The 17703-nt window shown below is 53.3% G+C and overlaps 1 protein-coding gene across 5 annotated transcripts in view; it reads left to right on the top strand.

Annotated features, from left to right (window-relative positions):
- The window catches only part of DGKZ (diacylglycerol kinase, zeta), a 33324-nt gene that overhangs the window by 852 nt on the left and 14769 nt on the right, over positions 1-17703 (top strand). For 3 of the 5 annotated variants that reach the window (XM_006896733.1, XM_006896736.1, XM_006896732.1), the window contains exon 1: positions 1350-1760. The exons of 1 other annotated variant lie outside the window; for it this stretch is intronic. In XM_006896733.1, the coding sequence (XP_006896795.1) occupies positions 1600-1760 (161 nt within the window). In that variant the 5' untranslated portion in view covers positions 1350-1599. Of the gene's footprint in view, positions 1-1349; positions 1761-17703 lie in introns of those variants that run through there. One more of the 5 variants, XM_006896734.1, reaches the window with a different exon arrangement.

Below are 17703 nucleotides of genomic sequence, written 5' to 3'. Positions count from 1 at the left end.
GACACAGGATGTGGTTTTGCATAGAGGCAGCCGCTGTGGGCATCTGAGTGGCAGGGTTTCGGGAGTGGCGGTGCCAGGGAAGGGGAAAGGGCCCTGAAAGTGTTCTCAGAGGCTGCCAGCTCCGGGTTCCCAAGCATGTGCAATGTCTCTGCCACGATGTATGACTGCTGTAGTTCCGACGGCTTCCTCATCTTTGCAGAGAGACCACTTCTGCTGCCTTTGGGGGTGTGTTGGTATGTGTACTGGAGATATGTTTCTGTCTGTGTAAAAGAGATGAGGCAACGTGTATCTACTCTGCTGGTGAATGCATGTGTGTATGTGTGTGTTTGTGTAGCACGAGCAGTTAAGCATGCAACTACTTGTGAAAAGGTTGGCAGTTCAAAACTGCCCAGGGAAGCCTCAGAAGAAAGGCTTGGTTTTCAGACGACCACAGCCTTCAAAATCCTGTGGAGCAATTCTACCCCCCCCCCCCCACACACACACACGCACACACACACCAGGTTGCCACAAACTGGAAACGTAACAGCAACTAATGACAGCCCCCTGCTCTATATGAGTACATATGTGAATGGGAGTGTGGTGAGGTGTCACTCCTGTCCTGTGTATTTATGAGTGTATACCTGGTGCGATTTGTGGCTGTGTCAGCCATCTGTAAGGTTAGTTGGCTATTGTACTATGGAAATTGCAGTGTTCTTAGGAGTGTACTTTGAAGCAGTTATGATGAAGGATGGATTTGTCTGAATGAGAAACATGTATGTTCGTTATGCAGGGTTCGTCGTTAAGTGACTTTGAGCTTTGTGTGTATTTCTGTATATGAAAAATTGGGAAGGAAAGTGTTAGCTTGATAAAATAAGTGAGCATAATTATGTGAGAGGCATGTTTGTTCTGTGTATATGGGGGACACTGTGTTACTTTTGTCCCCATGGGTGTGCTTTGTGAAAGGCAAGGGGATGAGTGAGGATTTCGTGTGCTTATGAGTAGGCATGGGGTGTGTAAAAGAAGTACATATTCCCTGTGGATGTGGGAGGGAAGGTGGTGACAGCCGCCTTCGTGAGTGTACGTACTTTTGCAAGGATGTAGGTGGTTTGATGGGAGAAAGCTAAGCGGAGGATACGGCGGGCGGTGCGTGTGTCACTGCGCGCAGCGCAGATCCATCCTTGTCGTAGGTCCAGGCAGGTCTCCCTGACCTGGTAGACCAGTTGCTGAGCTGGGGAGGCGGGGTCTATGTGACCCCGCCTCTCTTTCTAAGTCCCGCCCCTCCGGGAGGCCTCCGTGGTTTGCGACGAAACCAACGTCCGGCAGAGGGCGCCTCGGGCCCGGTGCTGCCGCGCAGCCGAGGGGGCGTGCTCGGCGACGGGCAGGCAGCGGCCCGGCCAGCTATGCGGGGTCCTGCGGCCGAGGCTGGCGGCACTTCCTGGAGCCGCGGCAGCCGCTTCCCGGGCACCTGGGCGTGGGGCGCGGGGGCGCGCGGCACGGGGCGGGCGGAACGAGCGCGCGCCATGGCCGTGGCGGGAGGAGCGGCGCGGGCGTGCTGAGCCCGGCCGCCGGCCCGGCATGGGCGTCTCCCGCAGTCCCGCCGCCGGCCGCGGCTAGGGCCGGATGGAGCCGCGGGACGGCAGCCCCGAGGCCCGGAGCAGCGACTCCGAGTCGGCCTCCGCCTCGTCCAGCGGCTCCGAGCGCGACGCCGGCCCCGAGCCGGACAAGACGCCGCGGCGCCTCAACAAGCGGCGGTTCCCGGGGCTGCGGCTCTTCGGGCACAGGTGAGCGGGGCGGCGGGACGGGCTCCCGGCCGCCGGCGGGGCGGGCCACCTCGAGTGGGATCACTCCCGAGCCCGCGCGTATCAGCACTCGGGCGTCCTTGGGGCTGGCACCGAGCAGGAGTCGCCGCGGGCTCCGGCGGGACGGGCTACCTCGGTATTGGCACCGAGTGGGGTCACCCCGCTGGACGGGTCGCCCCGCTGGACGGGCCACCTCGGCACTGGCACTGCACCGAATAGGAGTCATCCTCTCGGGCTGGTCCTTGAGCGCGACTCATGTCTGGTGTCCGAGCAGCTCCTAACTCTCCAGCGGGGAGAAAATCATCCCGACGCCGCGGTACCAACAGGCAGGGGCCGTGTAACCGGCCGCCCACCGGTCTCCTTGGCACTGATGGAGCAGGGCCTCTGCACCTCCTGGCACCAGCGAGGTGGGGTCAGCCACCCCCGTGCATCTGCTGTGCCTGCTTGCCTACCACCACTGCGTGCCATCCGCAGAACATGGCCTCGTTGGTCCTGTCAAAACACATGGCTCTCACTGGACTCTGGTCACTGAGTTAAATGCTTAACATTATAAGCCTCTCTTCAGGGTACAGGTTAGGGGTACGAGTGCCCGACCACCTTCTCTGCTCTGAATTAGGGGGGGATCCCAACTTCTACCTCTGCTAGGCAGTCAGGATCTCTTCTTCCAGTCCTTGCTGGGAAAAGGTTGGGGCGGGCAGGCCCCCTCCTCCAGCAGTCCAAATGTCACCATCTTGTGCCAGGGACAGAGCTTTGACCGGGCTCTGGTGAGAAACTTGGGAGGAAGGTGTGGAAAGATCGAGTGCAAGCAGCTCTGGCATGTGTGCCCAACTTGGCTCTGGTGCCAGATGAGAGAAGCCGGGACCCCCGACTGACTCTCTGTCTTCTCTAAGGAGACTGAAGAGCTTGCAGCCAATCAGCTCAGACCTCCAGAGCCACCTTAGACTGGACTCTGACCCTTTGGAGTCTGCCCAAGGCCTCACTTTTCTCAGTTCCCAGAACTTACGGCAGTTGGTCCCTCTGAGCTTTGTCCTGTCCCTTCCTTCCCAGGCTAGACTTTACCAATAACACAGATGGCATGCTCCTGTTCATCAGGTCAGTGTACCTGTGGCACTGACCTCAGCCCCCTTCCTGCCTTACCTAACCAGGGCCCTGCTGCTCACACCTGCACTGTGCTCCCAGCATAGCCAAGGGCCTACGTTGTCAAAATGGAGCTCCGCAAGCTTTACTGTCATCTAAAACGACTGGGAGCTAAGCGTTTTGTCACCCACAGCCCTGCAAGATGGAACATTTTACACCCAGCTCTGCAGGATGTAGCCTCCGTCTTCACAAACTGGGGAGGGGTGGGGGTGGAGGGGCTCCACCAGAGACTTCCTGTCTCTGCCCACGGGGCACCAAGGGCTGCCTCTGACCTGTGGCTGTGCCCCTTCCGAAGGCTACTGGGCTGTGCAGGTAGGCCACAAGGCTGTGACACATTTCGAGAGAAGAGCAAGCAAGGCCAACAGGCACCCTTACATAATTCTCTAAAATAAGCAGGATAGGTGTTCTTTCTCTGTGTTTATAGATGGAAAGGCATAGACTGTGAGAGAAGAGATTTGTCCAGAGCAAAGCAGTAGCGGAAACAAGGCTTCAAAACCCTCTCCCTATCCCTCTCTCTATCTCAGGTTCCCAGACAGCGTGTCACAGTGACCTAGGAAGCCTTGAGACAGATTCCTAGATTATTCTCTTGGCAAGCCTGACTCACTTGGTCTGGACTGGGGCTGGGGAAGTCTTCAGAGCTCCCCAGGGTCTTCTAATGTGCTACCCAAGTTTGAGCACCTCTGTATTATGTCACCCTGGAGGTGGTGAGTGTCCCATGATGAAACAATCAAACAGTATCTCAGGAAGTATATAAGGAGGGTCCCAGCAAATGTAGAGAACTCATGAGAGTAGAGTGAAAGGACTCCCCCCGACAGGCCAAGCTCCGAGGGTCTGATAACCACTGGCACAGATCTCCAGGCCCTTCCTCAGTTGGAATGAGGAGGTGGGTAGATATTTGAGTCAGTGCACCTGCCCCTGTCCTGCTGCTAGTTTGTCCAGCCACCTTTGCTTGCAGACCAGCCTCCATGTTCTCCTCGACCCACATACCCACTCTCCCTAGCTCCTGCTTGAGGGTGGGGGTATGGATGGGGCTGACCACCTCCTCTACCTTGCTCTGAATTAGCAGGAGAAACACCAACCTTTCTTTCTGCTGGGTGATCACATCTCTCCTCCAACCCTTCTAGACCTCTAACCTGGGCACTAAGAGGCCTGAGAAGTGATGGAGTCGTGGCCAAGAGGGAGTATCAGGGCTAACAAGTGACTTCGTGGTGTGTTGAGAATTCTGCATTTGGAACTTGGCTCCGTTAGCAGTGCCTGCTCTGGACTTGACGGGCTGGACATGGCACTCGGGCCACATGTTTGCCATCCCTCCAAATGGCAATCTCCTTTGGCATCTTTCTTCAGGAGGAAGTTTTTTTGGTTTGTTGTTGTTGTTGTTGTTTTTAAGTACTGCTAAGCCCCCAACAACTGCCTTTGGCTCTGGGGAGCAGTAGGCCCCCTTCATTTTCATATCCCAATGAGACCTTGGAGTTTTCTCACCCCAACTCCAGCCCACCCCACATTTCCCTGCTGGAAACCTTGGGCCTCCTCACTGAGGAGGAGGAGGAGGAGGAAGAGACATAGAGTCCGCCAAATCCCAGAGCATCCTGTTTTCCTCCGTCAGAAGCCAGGAGGGCGGGACCTGTAGGCCTATGGGATGTTCAGTCAGAAGTGGGAGGGAGTTCTCCTCCTCCTCCAGGCCTGGCCTGATTGTGGACAGGTCACACAGCTTGTGGATTAGCTGGTTTTACCCCCCAGGGGCAGCAGAAATTACTTGGCACCTTGCTCATCAAGACACTAGCACCCTTGGCCTCCAGAGCTCCCGGGAGCCCGGCTGTCCCAGAGGGCAGGAAGCGCACCTGTAGAACGGGTTTGAGACAATAGGTCCCATTTAGAGATGATGCCACATGGCCTCAGAGAGCCTGGTCCCAAAGTCAGCTGGCAGTGGGTGGCTGCCGAGCAGAAGAAACCTGGATTTGGGGTGGTTTGGCAATGAAAGGGAGGGGCATGTAGAGGGATGCCTGGAGCTCAGAGGTGGGAGCCCCTCTGTGTGGCGCCAGGGCGTCTAGGAAGAAAAGGAACCTCTTTGAGTGGTTTGTTTTTCTCAGAGAGTCCAGGTGGCCAGGGGGAGGCGGGAACATGCCAGAGTCCCCGTGTTCCAGCCAGTGCGTGAAGAGAAAGGGGCCTCAGTGCCTGAGCCATGCATCTGTCCACCTCGCCGTGGGCTGCCTCATAGGTCACATGTGGGAGTGTGGAGCAGGGAGGGAGGGGAGCATTCTGACAGCCTTCCTTTCTCCACCACACATGTACACAACCTCACACCAGCCCCTGCATCACCGGTCAGGGTTGAAGTTGGGCAATGCTTGTTATTTGCCTCTCTGTAAAGTTTAGATCTGAGGATATGGAACTAGCCAGGACTCTGAACTGGCACAAGAGAGCATGAGAATTGGGTCTTCTCGGGCACAGAGAAAGGATAGGGTGCCACCCAGCCCTCACCCCCATCATAAACAGCGTTGGCAGACCCGCAGGGCACCCCAGGCTAGGCACAGGTGCAAGCTTTCACTGTAGACTTCCTGTAGACCTCAACAGAATGCACCAGACAGAGGAGGTGAGCACATAAACCCTGAGGCCTGGGCGACACTCCCCTCAAAAAAGCAGGGGTCTGTGCCCTTTGCATTCTGTGAAGGGCAAGAGAGTTTCTGGATCCAAACTCTCTGGAGAACCTGCAGTATTGCTAGCACGGCACCAGGGGGCGACAACGCCCCTTATGGGGAGGGCAGTGGGAGAGGAAGCCTCTCCCTGCCGGTCCTTTTACTCCAATGACCTGCTGTGGGTGGACTCACAGACACCTCCTCGGGGTGACCTTATCTCACACCGCTTGGAGCCAGTCAGCACACAGAGAAGGCAGGTAGGACCAGAGCTTACACAGCACCTGGCCCAGCATCCTTCCCTTATATTAAGGCCCTGTGTGATGGCCTTGATTCAACCAAGGTCTCTAGGCTTCCTAGAACAGCTTTCTGGAACCCTGGTGCCCCATCCCTCCAGGACCCTCTCTGCTTCCTAAGAGACCCTTGTCTGTCACCTTCCAGTCCCCTCTGTCTCCCTTGCTCCTCCACAGTCTTGTTGCAGCTGCCACCTGCCCCTGGAGTGACATTCTGAGTTAGTGTAGGGGGCAAGGAGAAGGAGCAACTGCCACCTGTGTCTAGACCCACCCCCTGCTCTCCTTCCCCGGTCAGGACTTACAGGGGTGTCCCTCAGGATGGTGCTGAGCCTTCATTTCTCATTTGGACTGCTTCTTCTGTGCTCTCTGTGGGGTTCTCGGTACCCAGTCCCATGCCATGGTTTTCAGCACAAGGCCTCACTATTACTTAGGTAATTGGAGGGGTATGGCAGGCCCCATATATTCTTGGGGAGCTCTTATTCTGCCATCTGTCCCCTCTGCTACTTCCTCGGCTGAGACACTAGGGAGGCCTGGTTGGACTGTGAGAACAAGAGCTCTGTGGCCCAGGGAGGGGCTGCATAGATGTGTGCTCCCCTCTCCCTCTCAACATCTGCTCCTAGGTGATGAGATTCTAACTCATTCTTTCCTGACAGTTGCCACACCAATGGGCCAGAACTGCTCATAGGTTTCTAAGGCTGTAAATCTTTACAGAAGCATACTGTCACATTATTCTCTCAAGGAGCAGCTGGAGTTTGAGCCATTGACCTTTTTGTTAACCGCTAATGCTTTAAATATTGTACCCCCAAACCCACTGTCCCAAAGACTATTTTGACTCACAGCTGTAAATCTTAATGAGAAGAGACTGTCTTTCTTCCACGGAGTGATTGGTGGATTAAAATCACTGACCTTCCCATTAACAGTCCAGGCCACCAGAGCTCCCTTACTACACCACCAGGACTCCTTAATTAGAGTTCGGGGTGTGTTATTAACCGATTACTAATGGTCTGTAAGTGCTGTATTGGTCCAGAGGTAATCTGAGACATTTTCCTGGAGGAAATAGTATGTGAATTCAACCTAAATTCATCAGTTTTATTGGTTCAAAGCCACCAGATACTCTGCCGGGAAAGGAGGGACAATCTCCTCCTGTACCAGTCAGATCTGATCTGACGGTACACAGACACACATACACAAAATAAAAAATAAATAAATAAATGAATGAATGAATAAATAAATATTCATCAGTTTTATATAATCCACACAGCAGTCTTATTCCTGTTTTACACACAAAGAAACCGAGGCTCAGAGAGGGCCTTGCCCAGGGTCACATAGCTCACACCAGCACCATAATCTAAGATGTGATCACTGAATCAAGCCACCCTTATTATTAACACTCTGCTCTCTCCCATCCCCAAGGTGGAGGAGCAGAAGAAAAGGGCTGAGTATACCATGGGGGTAGTTAAAGGTCTTTGTCTCACCTCTGAGTGAAGTGAGACCAAGGAGGTGATCTGTTCACAGAAACCCTGGCTCTGGGAAGAGCCACACTGGTCCAGGAGAGAGGCTTAGGTAGGAGACAGGGTTTGCTCACAGGTTGTCAGGCAGCAGCACCCTGACTGGATGTGGAGTTGAGGACAGGTCTGTGACCATATGTCTTGCTTTTTAAAATGCAGAGAACAGAAGGTCCAAGAGACAGGTTCAAAGGAGCCCTAGGGGAAGGTGCTCCCCTGGAGAGCACAGCATGCAGGGCCTCTCTGGTCACCAGAGGTAAAAGGGGAGGTGTGGGGCCCCAGTGCCTGCGCCCTAGCGGCCAGGAGGCTCCTCCCCTGCTCCTGCAGAGAGCCCTTTCTTGGCTCCGACATAGAGGCTTCCCCCCTGCCTGCGCCAGTGCGCCCAGCACATGCCAGAATAGCTGTCTGGAGCTGGCCGCCGCCCACGCCCCAGCATCTCGCGGGTTAACAGCTTGCCTGTCTCTCCGCCCCCTTCCCCAGCTTGCTGACATTTTACAGAGGCGGGGGCGGTTGTGAACGGGGGCAAGCTGATTCCTGCTCCCAGCCCACATGGGCAGCCCACCCACAAAACCTGCTGCCCACCTATGGGAGGCTTCCCCCGGGGAGACCTTCCTTCCGCACTACACATGGTGCTCCTGCCTCAAGACAGTGGAAGGGACCCGCTCCTGGCTGGGTGCCACGGCGGAAACCCACCCAGTCTCACAGGGATGCCCAGTGAGCTCGTCACCCTCTGGGACCCGCTTTGATTTTTTAGTTTTAAATATATACATGTATATATGTATATATGTATATATGTATATATGTATATATGTTATATATGTATAAGTCTGAGATCTTTTTCATTTAGACTAAACAAATAATATAACACCACCACTTACCATTGCCATTAAGTCCATGCCACGTCACAAGAGCCCACGGCTCAGGGTAGACCTTCACCTCAGGGTTAGGGTAGCTGTAATAGTGACAGCAGCAGACTGCCACTTCATTTTCCCAAAGGGGCTTCGAAAGTTTGAACTGCTGACGTTTCAGTTGGAAGCCCAATGCTGGATTCCTTTCACTTAGCTTGGTTAGACCTTCACATTCTGACCTGTTTGCTTAGATAAAACGGGGGTCCCACTGTCTTCCTGCTGGGAAGAGGAAACCACAGTCTGATTCTGGTGTTTGCTGTTCTCAGGCCTGTTTGTGAGCAACTGTGTGGGTGTATGTCCAGAACGGTACAAAGCAGTGTTGCGGGTAGTTTTCATTCGAATTTAAATGGTATACCAAACACATTCTGAGCTTTAATTTTTCCTGGAACTTTGTGTTTAAGAAATCTCATTATCTATCTATTTTAACAGCCGCAGAGATTTCCTTCTCTTTTTTCTCAAACAGGACATTTAGGTTGTCTGTAGTTTTTTTACCATCGCAAGCAACCCTTCAGAGATTGTTCTGAATTCTTTAACCCTGCTGTCCACCAATATTTGGTGATGGTGGTTAGGGGTCTTGGAGTGGGCTCTGGCTCATAATGACCCTAAATGTAAGTGCAACAAGAAAAGCTTCCCTGATCACATGCCATCCTCACAGTCTCTGAAAGTCTGCATTGGGCTCCATCCCCCACCTACCAGGATCAGTGATAATCCTTCATTCATAATTCAACTCCCAACCTTCTGACCACATCACTCCCTTCTGTCCCCTAAAAGTCTTCCTTCAAAGCAACTGTCAGCTCCCAATGTCTGCTCCCCAGGAGGCCCCCAAACACCCCAAACAGTACTATCCCTGTCTTCCTTCCTTATGTACTTAAAACAAAAAGGAGACCTTGCCCACTGATCCCAAGCCATCCTCACAATCTCAGCCATGTTCAGGACCATTGTTGCAGGTTGTAGAGAATGTGTATCTTCAGCATAGGGGGTTATTGTCAAATTGTACCACTTGTCATTTATTGGCCTGGTAAGTTTCTTACTTGGTTACTACATACAAAGACTTTCACCTAACTGGCAACAGCCTGATGACACAGACAGGGTGTGAGTGCTATTTGTCAGTCAGTTAAGGAAATTGAGGCTCAGACAGGTCAGGAGACTCCGCTTGAGGTTGTGTAGCTGATCAGACCCCTGAACCTTTCATCCAAATCCAGTTCTTACCTTCAACCCCTGTGACCTCTCAGAGCCACTGAGGCATGTATTTCCTGCTGCAAAGACAGGGAGAGTCCTGTGGAAAATAGTCCCTTAGGGGACAGAAGGGAATGACATGGTCAGAAAGTAGAAGAGGGGGGAGTTGAATTTTGAATGAGGGAGCAAAGCTGCTCTTGGCAGATGGGGAATGGAGCCCACTGCAGACATAAGAGAAGGACTGTCACAAGAGAAGAGGGACATGGGGACCAGTGGGGGTCTGTATCAAAGGGGGCCCATGGGCAGGGGTATCGGTGTTCCCATTGAGGATCAGTTACAGTGTGTGCCTCTGAGACTCTGCAGCCTGGCAGTTCTGGTCTCCATGAGGCTAACCTGGAACCATTCATTTTTCCCTCCCCCCCCCCACTCCATTCACTCTTTCAAACCACCTCGGGCACTTCTAGCCCCTGGAGGTGCAATTACTAGCAGTGCAGTCCCAAGGGCTCACAGTCTGCTGGGGGATACCACTTTGTGAACCAGTGCTGACTCCCAAAATAACCAAGAGGGCTGGGCGTGGGAGAGCCAGCCTCCCCGGAGAGGGTCAGGGAAGAACTTCCAGGCAGAAACACTGGCTGAGCCAAGTCATAGAGGAGGAGGGAGAGTTCATTAAGCAGAAGAGGGGAGCAGGAAGTATTGCAGGGGGCTTGCTAAGATACCCACGGGAACTTTGCTTCACAGAAGCATCCAGAGGTGGCCTCCAAGTTCTAGCTCTGCCACCTTTTAGCTGCATGACCTGCATGAGGAAATGTACTTCACGCCCTTGTCCCTAATTTCTCATCTGTGAAATGGACATAATTTCACCAGTGGGCATAACTCACTCATTGCCATTGATTTGGAGCCAAATCATAGCTAACCCCCAGGGGGTTTTCAGACACTAACTGCTCATCTTGAACCTGCAGAGCAGATGGTGGATTCGAACCACCTGCTTTTGATTTGGCTGGACAACTCGTTACCCACTAGGCCACTGGGAGTTCCTAGGAATAATGGTACTGACTACTCATTTTTACAAGAATTTAGTGATTTAGTATTTGTAAAAACATTCAGAACAGTGCCTGCATAGAGTAGTTAGGTATGCATTTGGCAAGTAAAATATGAAGTATAGAGAGGCATGTGAGAGGCTGTAGAAGAGCTAACCAGGCCCCTCAAATCACTTCCTGAAGGACAGTGGAGAGCTGGGGAGGAGGTGGGACTTCAGCGTGAATTCTGGGGACAGCAGGAGTTGGGATTTTGTGTGGAGGTTCTAAAGGAATCATTCATTCCTTTAAGAGGTCACAGGATAAGAAAGAAGACACTGGGGGTATTCTATCAACATGCTCAGGGTTAGATTCCCTAGCCCAGCTCTGGAGCCTCTGAGGCGGCCCACCCACACCCCAGCCTGACATCATATCACCAGATCCTGTTGAGGTTTCATACAGAGTGGGCAGTGGCACCCAGCTTTCACTCTGGGGGCCCCTGGAGAGAAAGACTCCTATTGCCATCCCTTGTGCCTAGCAAAGAGAAGTGGCTGCATCAGCCTGGGCCCTGTGGTCAGCCAGGGGGTGCACTGCTCCAGGTGGAGGAAATCTCTCTCTTCCCTTTCCACAGGCCTCTCCCCCTAGAATTCTCTGTCCCTCCCCCCTGTGCTGGACATCTGTAAACACGGGATGCACTGCCAGGCACTGTGCTGGGCGTGCCAGATTCATTGGGCCTGGCCAGCCCTCACCTTCCACGAGGTGTGTGGACTTGAAAGGACCCAAATGGGTGGTGGTGTGGTGAGGGTGTTATCAGTGAAGGTGACGCCTTCCCTGGCCCTGGCAGCTGTGAGCAAGCGGAGTTTTGACAGGACATGAGGAGGGAGACCAGATTTTTAGGCAGAAAGTGCCAAGCACAGGAACTGTGAGCCGTGTATAGCCATTCTGGAGAGCAGAGGATGGATTGGTTGGGTCAGAATCCAGGCGTCCTCTCAAGGCCCAGGGGGCCAAGTCAGCACCAGGGTTACAAAAGTCACCTTGCAGGGCTGAAGGGCTTGGAATTCTCTCTGAAAACTGTCCTCTGAATCTGTCCGGGTGATTGGTGAGGTAGAACCTCCAGGCAGTAAAAAAATGGTTTTGCCTTTTTTTTTGCTCTGTTAACATTTATTTGATATGCAGAAACAATAGTGGTAAAGAGGCTGGAACCATGACACACAGCAAGACAGTGGCCCCAGCATGTCTGCTCAGCAGTCATCGTGTTCTCTCACACCTTCTCCGTGAAAACAAGGAGAGCAGGGAGAGTTGCTAATTTTATAACGTCATGACCCCAGAATGCATGTGCTTGTAATGTTCTTTTGGGAGAGAACACATAAAAGCCCCCTGCTGCCCACCCGGACTGTCTGAGGAAAACAGGTGTGCAGGTGTCCACACTGTGCACTCTTGTGCACATTTGCACTCTTGTACAGGCTGCTTGTTTAAAGGAACACTATTCTCACTCAAAAGGACACCTGGTAGAAAACACTTCAGACTTAGATATTTGGCAGACATTTTCTCAAAAATTACTGAAGAGAGCTTGTCACTTCAAAACAATGTCAACATTTGTTCCCAGAGAGAAAATGTAAGACTCCAAGGGACAATCTGAACTTTGGAAATGTCGTATTCAACTTCCTGAGCCTGACAGTTTCCCAGGGCAAAGGCTGCTCCGACAGGCTACACGGTGGTGCTCATCCTGTGTACTTCTTTGGGGTTCTAGAACAAAACACGCTGACATTTGGCAGATCTGCACGCCTCGCTAAATGGACATTTTCCGCTGACCAGTGCTATTGCAGAATTCAAGCTAGATCATGAGAAGTTCATTGGTTGAGTTTCCGAGTCCCTGTTGTAGCTAACCTTTAAAACCCTGCCACGTGTCTTGTTTTGGTGTGGTAGCAAGAACATCATCATTCAGATTCTGTCAAAAGCTGCTAGCCCGTTCTTCACTGTTCTAACTCCATGTAGCATTGTTATTAATTACATCCTGTTGAGTCAGAACCAACTCCTAACTGACCTGATAGTAAGTTTTCAGAGGCTCTAACTGGCATAGGAGATTGCCCATCTTTCTCCTGTCAAGCGGATTTGTGTCACTTGCCTTGGGATTGGCAGCTCACCTGCTTACCACTAGGCCACCAGAGCATCTCTCCATATCATTGCTGTTATTGTTAAGTGCTGAGTCGAATACAACTCATCGTGACTGTGAATCCTAATCTGAACCCTGTCCTGTGCTCTATCATCCTCATCTCTTTGACATGCTGGAGTCCATTGCTGAAGTCACCAAGTCAGTCCATCTTGTTGGGGGTCTAGGGTGGACCTTTTTCTTCACATCCAACCAAAATCCTACATGTATCTCAATAGATTGAACACAGAAGCAACTCTGAGAATCCAGCTTCCTACTCTGAAGCCAGATATTCAAGAGATTCATAGAAATTTAAAACAGTGCTAACAGCATGTTATTTCTGCCAGCCTGTAATGGGTTTGTTATTGTTTTCAAGTGAGTTAAGTATCCAAAGAGTTGTCAGTTTCATTTCTTTTTTTTTTATTTTATTAATTTTAATGAACATTTACAGATATTTTGGATTCCCATTCATTCATTCTTCTACTTTTCTCCCTGCCCATCCCTCCACCCCAGTTCGCTCCTCTCTTTGAAAAGTAAAAGAGAAATTCTTTCATTGGTATACAATACCTCCGCACCCTCCCCCCACCACCCCGAGTACACTCCACTATGCAACCTTAATTCTGGACTCTTGTGATAACCATAATACTCTATCATATATCACTTTTAAACCGTTCTCTCTGTCATCTGTTTCAGTGCAGTATACATAATTTATCCAGTTTTCCCAGTCTTACCCCAACCCTGATGTCAGTCCCATTCTACAGCAGTGGCACCATGCAGTATTTGTCCTTTTTTTCCTTTTTTTTTGCAGCATTTGTTTTTTTGTGACTGAGATATTTCACTCAGCATAATGTCTTCCAGGGTCACCCATTTTGAATAAATATTGCATGAGTTCCTTGTTTTTCAATGCCACATAGTATTCCATTGTGTGAATATACCACAGCTTCTCTACCCATTCGTTTGTTGATGGGCACATGGGTTGTTTCCAACTCCTTGCTGTTGTGAACAAAGCCGCGATAAACATGGTGTGCATGTCAGTTTCATTTTTCATACAATAAATGTTTTGTTGTTGTGTGCCATCGAGTCCTTTGCGACTCTAATGTTAGTGGATGTAAATTGCTTGGGGTCTTCAGTATTTGAGAATGTGAGGGGGCATTATGAAGGAGTCCTGGTGGTGCAGGGAGTTAATTATTGAGCCAGTGGCCAAAAGATCTGCATACAGACCGGCCAGCTGCTCCACAGGAGATAGATGAGGCAGGCTGCTTTCCTAACGACTTTCAGCTTCCGGGGAAGGAGACTGTGAGTCGGAACCTCCGCAGTGCCAGTGGGTCGGGTTGGTAAAGGGTCGTCATGAGTCAGAATTGACTAGATGGTAACTGGCTGGACTTTGGGGTTTTTTAAAAGGAGTTTGGAGATCTGGAAGTTGTAGACCCTGAGGAGCCACGGCAGGCGTGTGAGCCAGAGGTTATTGTTCCAGGCAGGGGGCTTGTGTGGCACCATCTGGCCTCTGCTGGCCATTCGTCAGCTTGGCACGAGCCAGGGCAGCTCGGAAAGGCGGACCCAGGGATCCCCCTGGACCGCCTCTGTGCCCAGGCAGCACCAGGCCCCCCTGTGGTCAGGTGTCTCCTCTGTTCAATGCAGAGGTGAAGCCCTCATGCAACAGTGACAGTGACAGCTCTTCTCTGCTCATGGTGCTGTGGCATTTGTGAGGTGCCCACCACTATTTTTGTGGTTGTCTTGTCTGCAGCCCGTGTGCTTAGCTGTCTCAGACCCCAGGAAACCCATCCAGAGGGCGTGAGCGGGCAGCAGGTGGCCATGTGGGCTCATGCGCAGCCTCTCATGTCCCTCCCCATCATCTTGGGCGCGGACTGGGCTGGCCTGGGGTAGGGCAGTGGGAGGGATCCCCCACAGTCCAGCTCAGGGAACTTGAGGAACTGGAGATGATGTCCCGCCCGCCTGCTTGCTGCCTGCCTGCTGCAGGGCCTGAAGCCACCGCTGGGAGAGGAAGTGCAGTCGTTACCAATCAGGTTATTTTCATAACGGCTGTCTCAGGCTGAGGGAGGCGGGGGAGTGGGCAGAGGCACAGACGCTCTGCGAGCTACTCTCCAAACTAGGACTTGCTCAGAGGCCAGCAGCCCGAGAGCAGGACAGCCAGGCCGACTGCCCAGGGGACCTCGGCCCCACCTGCTTGCCCACTCCTGCTGCACCCAGCCTTCCAGACCAGGTCAAAAGGGGCTCCCCCACCTCCCTTTCCCTCTGTGTGTCTGCTGGGGTGGGCCTGAGGAGGGCTTGGTCAAGCTGGGCCCAGGAACCACAGTCCTTCAGTTAGGGTCTCACAGTGCCAGGCTTCTGAAGCTGATGGAAAAGGGAAGGGGCAGGGAGAACCAGGAGCAAACATTAAGTGTCCTGGCCACCACCTTTACCGCCCCCCACACTTGTCCTGCAGCCATGGCCTAGCAGGCCCACTGCTTATTTCCGTCTGTTCTGCTCCGGTGGGGGTTTTTATTTGTGAGTGAAGGTCTTGGGGGAATGGGGACCCTGCCTCACCAGCCCCCAGGCTGGCCTGGGCAGAACAGGCCTCTTGTCCAGCTGTCCCAGCCTCCTTCCTCCCACAGGACCCAAGGCTGTGGGAGCAGAGAAACCAGAGGTGGCTTCTGGCCAGCAGCCCCCTGGGGAAGCAGCTCCAGGCTCTTGTTCTGAGCAGTCAGAAGAGGCTATGTACACCATTCCCAGCCTTATCCAGCTTGGGTGGGCACTTGGCAGAATCCCCAGGGTGTCCTGTGGCAGTCCCTCTGGAAGAGTCAGCAGCTGAGGGCTAGTATGGAGGCCGTGGGCATTCCTCAGCACAAGCAGACACTCAGGTGGCACTGTCAGGCTCTGTTCCTCATGTGGTGACCACTGGGCACTCCTTCCCCTTCTCGGGTTCCCACCCCCACCATCAGCAGAGATAAACCCTAGGAGATGGCACGAGCCACGTGCAGTGGTGCCTGTGGCTGGAGACAGGCCCTGCCCTGCCTCTCCTCTGCCAGCTACCTTAAACTTACCATCTCATCAGAGCCACCCTCATACCAGCCCTCTGAACTATGTGGCATGACCCCATTCTACAGATGAGAAAACTGAGGCTCAGAAAGGCTTACTGATCAGTAATGGTGCTTACACCATGGTAAATGCAGGTGCAGGATTCCAAAGACCTTAGGCTTTCCCTCTGGAAACTAGAATGGGATGTGAAGGACACTGAGAGGGAGACAGGAGTCCCCTCGTCTCTGACTAGCAGCTCACACCCATTCAGCTACCCGCAGTCACACTTGGTTGCTCTTCATCTGGTGTTCGTGGCCAGACCCCACTGTCCCTTGTTCTCCCACGGGCCCTGCCCTCACCAGGCCCCCAGCAAACAGCTGGATGTTGATGGAGGGGTCCTCTCAGCCCCAGTCCACTCAGGCTGCCCTCAGCTCCCCACCAGCAGGGCAAGGGGCACACATTTTGCCAGTGTCAGAGCCCTGTAGGGCCCCTCATTTGACCTTTATGTGTAATATGTTAGAGGTGAGCAAGCGAGAGGTAGAGGGAAGCTGTGTGGGGAGCTGGGCTCTGGGGACAGGCTGCAGAGGGGAGTCAGGCCCAAGACAGGCTGGCGGTGTGACTGGGAGAAACTTCAGCAGATAGGAAGTCAGGAGTCAGGCAGACCAGAGGGACGGAGGTTTCTGTAGAGACCAGTGGAACAGGAAGCGTGGGGCCTGAGAAATGGGGCATCTGGGAACACAGAGGGCTTGGAGAAGGACTGGTCACCCGCTCTCATATCATCCAGCCCTCAGACAAACAAGGAAACCGAGGCCCATGGTGGACAGCTTTGTACATGGCCACAAGGCCCAGGCTGGACGTGCCTCACTGTCCACTGAGTGATGTGGGCTCAGGCTTCCTGGTGGTGTGTTCAGGGTGGCCTCCTGTGACAGCACCTGTGAGTAATCGCTTACCAGTGTAGATCTGGGGTGGCTGACAGGCCCAGCCTGCCCCCCTCCCCCCACCCACAGAGCACCGGCAGCACCTCCCCCACACTGTCTGTGGCCTTTTGTTTTCTGGGTGACACTAGCATCAGGCGGTGTGTCCGGGTGACTAATCTCCTCCAGGCTGGGCAGCTGTCATAGGACAGCCTGACCAGCAGGCGGGGAAAGCTGACACCCTGGGGGAGCACTGGTCAGCCAAGTGCCCTGGCGACAGTGGTCAGGCGGGCCTTCCAGCTCCTTCCCCTGGGCCCCGAGCAGACCCCCAGGCAGGCCTGAACCTTGCCCAAGGAGCAATACCAAGTCAGGCCAACCTGGGTCAGGCCCCAGCTCTGCCACTGACAGGCTTTGTGGAACCTCTTCCAGCGTCATTTCCTCTCAATAATGGAGCTCGGGGCCTCCCCCTTCCTACAGGCATAGTAGGAGCCCTGAGCCTTTCACACTGTAAGTGGTCAGCAGGTGTACAGGTTGTCTTGTGATCTCTTCCTTAGCCTGTTCCTCCTGGGCCAAGAGGAAAGAAAGACCTGTGCTCTGCCCCATCGCTGGGGAGCGAAGGACAGACTTTGTTCTCAGGCAGACTTGTATTCTGCATTGAACTCTGGGTAGCTTGCCTCTCTGTGCCTCAGTTTCCTTATCAGTAACAGGTAATGCAATCCCTGCTCCTCTCTTAGCATCATACCACATTCTGTAGGGTATGATAGTAGGGGATTTAAGAGTGTTCCCTCTGACTGCGGCTCCACCACCCTCGAGCTCTGCCCTGGCCTCTCCCTGTCATCTGCCCATGCCGGGGACTGTAACAGGCAGGGACACGAGCCAGCCCATCTCCATCAGTGCTCACAGTAGCCAGGCCCCCTGCCCTGATCACCCCTCCCTCACTTCCCCTGCACTCCAGGGCTCGGGCCCAAAGCCCCCTGACCAGACCCTCAGGTTCAGTAACAAGTCAAGACTGTGTGGGCAGAGGGGTGGGCACGAAGCTGCCGGCCAGGCCTGACTCCACGCCCCTTCCCATTGCTTCACAGTCCCTAGCCACTCGGCAGCACGGCCTCGGCGTGCCCCTAGAGTGCCTGAGGCTGTAATCTTTGCAGAGGCTGACTGCCTCATCTTTCTCCTGGTGGGTGACTAACA

Source organism: Elephantulus edwardii, unplaced genomic scaffold (genome assembly GCF_000299155.1).
Source record: "Elephantulus edwardii isolate Elephantulus edwardi_28Jun2011 unplaced genomic scaffold, EleEdw1.0 scaffold00189, whole genome shotgun sequence".
Lineage (NCBI taxonomy): Eukaryota > Metazoa > Chordata > Mammalia > Macroscelidea > Macroscelididae > Elephantulus > Elephantulus edwardii.
Note: the sequence above shows the minus strand (reverse complement) of the source record. Positions and strands in the feature narration are given on the sequence as shown.